This window comes from Solanum verrucosum, unplaced genomic scaffold (assembly GCF_900185275.1).
Source record: "Solanum verrucosum unplaced genomic scaffold, falcon-dt-bn FXZP01000060.1, whole genome shotgun sequence".
Taxonomy (NCBI): Eukaryota; Viridiplantae; Streptophyta; class Magnoliopsida; order Solanales; family Solanaceae; genus Solanum; species Solanum verrucosum.
The window spans coordinates 1,458,204-1,467,815 of NW_026020129.1; the positions used below are offsets into that span (position 1 = coordinate 1,458,204).

At 36.5% G+C, this 9,612-nt stretch overlaps 1 protein-coding gene across 1 annotated transcript; it reads left to right on the plus strand.

The window, feature by feature from the left end:
• The first annotated feature begins 1,166 nt into the window (after positions 1-1,166).
• Positions 1,167-3,112, plus strand: LOC125826524 (catechol oxidase B, chloroplastic). Its single transcript, XM_049505877.1, has one exon. The coding sequence runs from the start codon at positions 1,175-1,177 to the stop codon at positions 2,942-2,944; it is 1,770 nt and encodes a 589-aa protein (XP_049361834.1). The 5' UTR covers positions 1,167-1,174; the 3' UTR covers positions 2,945-3,112.
• The last annotated feature ends 6,500 nt before the right edge of the window (positions 3,113-9,612 follow it).

A 9,612-nucleotide genomic window follows, 5' to 3' on the forward strand; every position in this document is an offset into this window, starting at 1 on the left:
GTACTTTATGCATTGATTTTATGAAATGACAAATATTATGGACCAATTATTCATAAAAAAGGATGACATATAAAAAGAGACGGAGGGAGTATAATTTTAATCTCAACATAGTCCGCAAATCGAACTCTTAAATCTCTAGGTCAGGTATAATAAAATCAGCATGGTATGGACTTTAATATCCTTCATTGGGGTCAGAAATAACGTGATGATCTTTTCTTATTGCTTCTATGCACTTTTATGTTTGGCTTTTGTGGCCTTTATTTCCCCTGTCCGTGACATATTGCAAGTATTTTTAATTTTTTTTTAGTAAAATTTAATTGGTAAATTTTATTGTCTAGTTTTAGAAAATAGTTTTGATAAAAATTTAAAATTTATAAAAGTATTTTTAGGCCAAAAAATAATAGTCGAGTTCTTTTTAAAATCTTAAAACTTATCCCAAAGTTTTGTATTTTATAAAAAAAAAAAATCAATCTATTTATGACCAACTTATTATATCTACCATTCCTCCTCATTAAACACATTCCTAATCTAATTTATTTACATGCTAGCCATTAAAAAATTGTCCGTACAATATGCAGTTATTATTATTATTATTATTATTATTATTATTATTATTATTATTATTATTATTTTATTTTATTTTTTTTTACTAGTTGAATCTTTGTAATTAATTGTAATTTCACTAATTATAGTTACTGGTAATTGTGTTATTAGTAGCTTATGTTAAAATATCGTGTTATGATTTTCGGATAATGTACTATCCTGTTTATTATAAAAATGATAATTTTTGTACCAAACTTATGAGTATTTTTTATATAGTTTTTAGAACTCATGGAGATAAATCATCTTTCATATTTTCTTTTGAATAAGGTGAAATATGTTTCAAAATATTATGGCGAAACTTCTAACTTCAATCCAAACTTCACTCACATTTAATTTTTTCAAAAATATTTAAAAATTTATGATCAAAGGCTGGCTAAATTTTTCAAAGTCAATAAAGTTTATTTGAACTTGAGGATCAATATTTCCCACTAGAGAGAGTGAGTAATTACTCCAAGATAAGATCTACAATTATCACCAACGTGTTACACGTTTTGTGCTACATATACCTTCACCATTTCGTGTATAAATAAAGTTGCAACTCTTCTAACATAAAATCACTCATCTCAACACAATGTCTTCTTCTAGTACTACTACTCTTCCATTATGCACCAACAAATCCCTCTCTTCTTCCTTCACCACCAACAACTCATCTTTCTTATCAAAACCCTCTCAACTTTTCCTCCACGGAAGGCGTAATCAAAGTTTCAAGGTTTCATGCAACGCCAACAATAATGTTGGCGAGCATGATAAAAACCTTGACGCTGTTGATAGGCGAAATGTTCTTTTAGGGTTAGGAGGTCTTTATGGTGCTGCTAATCTTGCACCATTAGCCTCTGCTTCTCCTATACCACCTCCTGATCTAAAATCTTGTGGCGTTGCCCATGTAAAAGAAGGTGTTGATGTGTCATACAGTTGTTGCCCTCCTGTACCCGATGATATCGATAGCGTTCCGTACTACAAGTTCCCTCCTATGACTAAACTCCGCATCCGCCCCCCTGCTCATGCGGCGGATGAGGAGTATGTAGCCAAGTATCAATTGGCTACGAGTCGAATGAGGGAACTTGATAAAGACTCTTTTGACCCTCTTGGGTTTAAACAACAAGCTAATATTCATTGTGCTTATTGTAACGGTGCTTATAAAGTTGGTGGTAAAGAGTTGCAAGTTCATTTCTCGTGGCTTTTCTTTCCGTTTCATAGATGGTACTTGTACTTCTACGAAAGAATTTTGGGATCACTTATTAATGATCCAACTTTTGCTTTACCATATTGGAATTGGGATCATCCAAAAGGTATGCGTATACCTCCCATGTTTGATCGTGAGGGGTCATCTCTTTACGATGATAAACGTAACCAAAACCATCGCAATGGAACTATTATTGATCTTGGTCATTTTGGTAAGGAAGTTGACACACCTCAGCTCCAGATAATGACTAATAATTTAACACTAATGTACCGTCAAATGGTGACTAATGCTCCTTGTCCGTCCCAATTCTTCGGTGCTGCTTACCCTCTGGGGACTGAACCAAGTCCGGGAATGGGTACCATTGAGAACATCCCTCATACTCCGGTTCACATCTGGACCGGTGACACACCTCGACAAAAAAACGGTGAAAACATGGGTAATTTCTATTCAGCCGGTTTAGACCCGCTTTTTTACTGTCACCACGCAAATGTGGACCGGATGTGGGATGAATGGAAATTAATTGGCGGGAAAAGAAGGGATCTATCAAATAAAGATTGGTTGAACTCAGAATTCTTTTTCTACGATGAAAATCGCAACCCTTACCGTGTGAAAGTCCGTGACAGTTTGGACAGTAAAAAAATGGGATTCAGTTACGCTCCAATGCCAACTCCATGGCGTAATTTTAAACCAATCAGAAAAACTACAGCAGGAAAGTTGAATACAGCGTCAATTGCACCAGTCACCAAGGTGTTCCCACTAGCGAAGCTGGACCGTGCGATTTCGTTCTCTATCACCAGACCAGCTTCGTCAAGGACTACACAGGAGAAAAATGAGCAAGAGGAGATACTGACGTTCAACAAAATAGCCTATGATGATACTCAGTATGTAAGGTTCGATGTGTTCCTGAACGTTGACAAGACTGTGAATGCGGACGAGCTTGATAAGGCGGAGTTTGCGGGGAGTTATACTAGCTTGCCGCATGTTCATGGAAATAATACTAATCATGTTACGAGTGTTACTTTCACGCTGGCGATAACAGAACTGTTGGAGGATATTGGATTGGAAGATGAAGATACTATTGCGGTAACTTTGGTTCCAAAAGTAGGTGGTGAAGGTGTATCCATTGAAAGTGTGGAGATCAAGCTTGAAGATTGTTAAGTCCTCATGAGTTGGTGGCTATGGTACCGAATTTTATGTTTAATTAGTATTAATGTGTGTGTTTGGTTATGTTTCTGTTAAAATGTATCAGCTGGATAGCTGATTACTAGCCTTGCCAGTTGTTAATGCTATGTATGAAATAAATAAATAAATGGTTGTCTTCCATTCAATTTTATGTCAATTCTCATTTTAATTAACAGTTAAAATTTTATAGAAAAACTATCTTATAACACAAATATTACCACTACTTCACAACTGATTAATAATTTTATAAGTATTATTTCTTTAGACGAGATAAAGACTTTCGAAATCGAGTAATGCAACAAAATTGGGGTAGCACTGATCAGTTCTACTTTCTGAGTTCTTGAGTTTGCCTCCCATTTTGCTCTTAATTCTGCATCATGTTTTTAAATAGTCAAATATTCACCTAGTTTTAAAAATAAGTGGTCTTCTTACTTTTTTTCTCCTTTGTATTTCAAAGTTTCAAGAAGAAATCGATATGGGTCGTTTGGTGTGAGGGATAAAAATAAATAGTGATGGGATAAGAAAATAGTGATAGAATAAAAAATTTGTTTCTTGTTTGGTTGCTATGTTTGGGATAACTTATACCACCATTTATACCATAGTGATGGAATAAGTTATCACATGATAACTAATCCCACGATAACTTGTTCCCAACCAAACGACTCCTAAGTTAATAAGAGCATGTTTGGATTGGGTTTGTTAGATCAACTTTCACATATATCAAACATAAAATTCATATTTGTATGTTATAACTATAGTTTGTATAATTGCGCTAAAGTTTGCTATGGAGCATTAGATTGTATAACTCGTTGACAGGAGATTCAAATTTGTATAATTTCGCTGATAGGCCATTTGTATAAATCGTTGGCAGCCTCTCGTTTGTATAAATCGCTAACAGCGTCTCAATTCAATTTTATGTGTTTGTATATCTGTATAAAATTTGAATTTGTATACAATTGAATCGAAATATAACATTTGTATATCAAATCTCTCTCTCTCGCTTTATACAACACAAATTATACATTGTAATTTGTATAATCTGTTTTGTATAAAGTGAGAAAGAGAGAAACGCAAAAGAGAATTGGGCAGAGGAAGATCTGTATTTGTATAATTATAAATGTATAGGATGAAAATATATGTATTCATATTTATATATACAGTTATCTCTCGCTTTATACAAACCAAAACACATTTTATAGATTTTTTATTTTTTTTTGGTTAAAGTAGGCTTTTATTTAATTACTGTAGGACCTCATTACATCATTAGACTTAATGTCCAAATTCTAGAAAAAGAAAGCAACTAAAATAAAGACCAGCCCAAACCGACAAGCCCTCAGTTCCTTCTCTCTAAACACTTTCCCAATAGATATCCTAATCCGCCTCCACTGAACTTTCCTATTCCTGATATGCTCTGCCTTGGACGAACCTTCAGCTCCGCTGATATCGACAATGTTGGTTTAGGCTTGGATCGAGATTATTCTTCAGCTGTCAATAGTAAGTAGATTATTTGCTCGTTGCCTTGAAGGCTCTCTGTAATATATGTGACAAAATTAAGCTTTAGCCTTCCCATCCCCTATCTCCTTTGTAGCGATATTCTTACGTAAGGGCAATTTAGTTTATTACTGTTAATGATCTTTTTCCCCTTTATATCCATGTCCCCAAATTCTATAAAATTGCAATTTCCTTGATCTATTGCTCTGTTTGCTAAGTAGTCTGCTAACTGATTTCCCTCTCTCATTATGTGCACAAGTGTGTGATCTTTTCCAATTAGGCACATTTTTATTTTCTCGACTGTATTACTGATGCACCATGGTATCTTCCATTCACCCTTTAACACTTTGCATAATAACAGCGAATCTGTTTGAAAGATTATGTGATTATGTTGTGTACCCTTGCAATGTTTACTCGCTTCTAAAATTGCTTTCGCTTCTGCCTCCGTGCTCGTACTGCTTTGAATAGTTGCCACTTCTGCATAAATCATGTCTCCTTTGTCATTCCTTAGGCAAAAGGCATAAGAGCTCTGCCCAGGATTGCCTCTAGACGCCGCCCCATCTGTGTTATATTTACACCATCCTGCATGAGGGCATTCCCACTTGATCAGTTTAGTTGTCAGTTCTGGACAATACTCCTCTAGTTCCTTCAACATATCTGACCAACTTACTGAGCACTTCATGTTAGGCCTCCGAACCTTTACCAACATGTGCATATGCCTTGTAATATTGTGTATACCTCTTTGTGCGGATAGATTCTTCCCTTCGTGCTTTTTCCTGTTCCTTCTTTGCCATAGTTCCCATATTACAAAACTTGGTAACGCTCTGTAATAAGGTCTTATATCTGCTTTCCCATTCGTATCCCACCACGTCATGATGGTTTCTCTTAATGATAGACCAGCTATATTGATACCTACAAAAGAGCAAAAGTATGACCATGTCCTGTTAGCAAAAACGGATTTTAGGAACACGTGAGTCATTGTCTCCTACTCTAGTTGGTCACAACACCAACATCTACATGGCCCATGTATTCCCCATCTCCTTATTCTATCATCCACCGGAATCTTGAACTTCCACAACCTCCACATTAGAAATGCCATTTTAAAAGGCACTCCTTTCGTCCATACCACTTGTAGATCTTATTAGGCTCTTCCCTATGTCGGATATAATTCCACGCTGATTTGATTGAAAAAATTCCCGAAGTATCTAGCATCCACACTGGTTGATCATCTTCAAATCTTCCCCTTGGAGGTGTCACCTGCTGTAAAATATGTTCAGCTAATTCCATAGGAAAAATCTCCCTTATGACTTCCTCATCCCACTCACCTTGACTGGTGAGGTCTTTTATTTCCACATATCTGTCATTCCATTCGTAACTCTCCCTTATAATAGTATACAAATCCCCTATACCAATCCAATTGTCGTGCCACATAGATGTTGCCCCTATTCTTGGTTTCCATAGGATTTGGTGTTCAATCAGATCCCTAGCCTGCAACATTTTCTTCCATACTTGTGATCCTTCATTTCCTATTTTCCACATGACTAAATTAGGGTGCTTGTGTTTACAATATTTATTCCTCATATATTCACTCCATAGGGACTTGTTTGTTTTGAAATTCCACCAAAGCTTACAGAACAAAGCCATCGAAATGTCCTGCATGAGTCTAAAACCAATTCCCCCTTCTTTCTCCGGTAAACATAAATTTTTCCAACTACTCCAATGTCTACCTCTTCCCTCGATACAGCTGCTCCAAAAGAATTGTGCCAACATTCTTTGGATTAGGTTTAGAACACCAATATGGGGGTCATCACTGATAAACAGTGGATAGGGGTGCTTTGAAGGACATGTTTAATCAGAATTGCTCTTCCACCATAAGATAACAGTTTTCCTTTCCATCCTTGGATTTTAGCCCCTATCCTTTGAATCAAATGATGATAATACACCTTTTGTTTTTTCTTGTAAAAGATGGGGCAACCCAAGTATGTAAAAGGAAATTCTTTCCTCAATATTCCTGTAGCTACTTCTGCCACTATTGACTCCCCTCCTTAGACACTATGATGCATATAAATTGCACTCTTGTCTTTGTTTACTTTCTGTCCCGAGATATCCTCATATTTTCTCAGAGTTTCGCTTATCAATAACATCGTTCCCACTTCTGCTTTGCACATAATAATCATGTCATCCGCAAAAGCCATGTGGTTTATTTTTAAGCTTCCTCTGGGCATACCAAATCTTTTAAACTCTTTCTTCAGCAAAAGTTTATTGAGAGATCTGGACATTACTTCTGCTGCCAGTATAAATAAAGTATGTGATAAGGGATCTCCTTGTTTCAAACCCCTCGAAGACTTGAAGAATCCTTTTGGTTGGCTGTTCAAAAGGATTGTGTACCAGTTATCACTGATCAGTCTATACACCATATCTATAATTCTATCTCCGAATCTTATTCTTCTTAGCACCTTTGTCAGAAACAACCATTCCACCCTATCATATGCATTCATCATATCTAATTTTATGATTAGATTAGGAGGTTTACCCTTTTTCCTGATTTTCGCTACAATTTCTTGTACCAATAATATATTTTCAGCAATGCTTCGTCCTTGTACAAAACCTGCTTGCTCCTGCGAGATAATCTTCGGGAGAAAGACTTTGATTCTTTCGTGAATAATCCGAGAAAATATTTTATTCACAAAATTACTGAGTGATATGGGTCTCAAATCCGAGAAAGTATTGACACTCACCTTCTTAGGTAAAAGAACTATGTTTGTGTGTGTGATATACCTCGGTAGTTCAGCTCCACATATGAAGGCTTTAACCATCATGTGAATATCCTCTCCGATTATATCCCATGTGGTTTGAAAGCCCCTGCCATCCCATCTGGACCACCCGCACTGTTCTTATTTAAGTCCATGACTGCTTCCTTGACTTTCTTTAGCGATAACATTTCTTGTAGTTTGTCATTCATGTCACTAGTAATTACCACTGGTAGTTCATCTAACATTCCAAACTCTTCACTGGTATTTTGTTTAGTGAATTGCTTCTTGTAAAACTCCACTGCTGCATCTGCAATCTACCCTTGCTGCTCTATCCACTCCCCTTCCTCATTTTGAATCTTGTTCACCCTTACTCTCCTCCTTCTACCTTTTACAATAGTATGAAAAAATTTAGTGTTTCTTTCTCCTTCGTTGAACCAATCCATACCTGCTTTTTGCCTCCAGAAATCTTCTTCTCTGTTAAGTTGTGTCTTCAAATCCGCTTGAGCTTTATGTAGCCTTGCTCTATTGTTGGCAGAGGGGATCAACTCAAACTGTGCTTCGTGAACCTTAATAACTTCCTCTAATGTGGCAATTTCTTGGAAAATATTTCCGAAAGTCATTTTACTCCACTGGGTTAACGCATTTTTGACTTTTTTTAGTTTATGATGGAATAAACTAAAAGGGTCACCCTCAAAATCCGCATTCCAATTGTTTTGAATCACTTCCAAAAAAAAATCTTCCATCACCCAAAAGTTCAAGAAGCGAAATGGTTTAATCACTTCTTCTTTTTTCGTGTCAAAATTAATAGCCAAAGGAGCATGATCAGATCCACTCCTCACTAAGTGTTCTACTTCTAGAACTGGAAATACTTCCTGGAGTAAGTCATTACTCAATACTCTATCCAGTCGTTTGAATATGAAGTCCTCATCAGTTCTGCCATTCCACCAAGTGTATTTACTCCCCTTGAATCCTCGATCCTCCAAATTACACACATTCAAGCAGTGATTAAAGTCCCTTACCTATGCCTCTGTGACTGCTCTGCCCCCTAATTTCTCTTCGGAATTACTAATAACATTAAAATCTCCTCCTACTAACCAAGGTGTGTTACTTGTCATAGCCAATTCGTACAATGACTCCCATAGCTGAAGTCTCTCTCCTTGCGTGTATTTGGCATAGACCATTGTGATCATTACCTCAATGCTCATTTCTCTATTTCTCACCCTTACAGTTAACATTTGGTCTTCATCCCTAATTACCTCATACTCCATGACTTCATTAATGAAGATCCATATCTTCCCATTATTATTGACCACAACATGTTGCATCCCCAACCTCCTTCTATAAATTTCTATACTTTTTCCATCTTCAAAAGGTTCCATTAAACCGACAAAATAATATTGATATCTTCTATGTAACTGTATAAGTCTAGTAAACGCCTTTTGTGTGTTTACTGATCTAATATTCCATATAAGGGCTCTCATTGATACTTAGAATTTTTTATAATTGTTCTCTTGGATTGCCTAGATGATGCTTGCGCCCTAACATTATCCTTTTCCCCTTGATTCTTCTTTTTGGCCACCTTGTCCTTCATCTTCTCAACCTGTGTAGGTGATAAATCTCCTTCTATAGCCACTTTGCTGATTTTATGGTGCATATCCACCTTATCTATATTACCTTCGTGATTCTCCATGCTGCCTTCATACCCGTTATGGATAGCTAGTGGTAATACTTCTTCGTTGTCCATGCCATATACTACAATTGTCCCTTCGTTCTGTTCTACTTGAACTACTCTATTACCCCATTTTTTGTTGTTTTCCTCTTGCTTTTCTATCTTCTCTTTGTTTGGGCTTTGGATCTGTTTGCTTTCCTTGTTCACCTCTTCTTTTCTATTGGCATCATTTTCATTTGCGCTCTTGCCTGTTTCTTTCTTGTTCTCTGCCTCTCCTTTATTTTTACTTTCAAATGCTTTGTTAACCCATTCCTTTGTACTTTCTGTTAAAGCCCTTTCTTCATTACTATCGTCTTCGTCCCGTTCTTTCTCTTCTCTTAGTGCCTCAAAAGCGTTTTCATCTTTGTACTCAATTTCCCCTTCAATTCGCCCTGATTTATCCCTTTTATACTTGTTTCTTCTCCGCACCATCCATTCCTGTCGGTTTTGTTTATTCCCCACAATTTTTGCACTTGTCAAGATTCTCTTCTGATCTGCCGTTGTACCTATATGTGATTTAGCATATTCCTCCTCCTCCTTTTGCTCACTTTCACTGTGGTACAACTCTGGGTGAATCTTCCAGCACTCATTTTCATTATGTCCTTGCAAGCAACACTTTTTGCAATATTTGGGCATATAGTCATATTGGGTCTTGATCCATTTGTATTTTATATGGCCAGTATTATCATCCT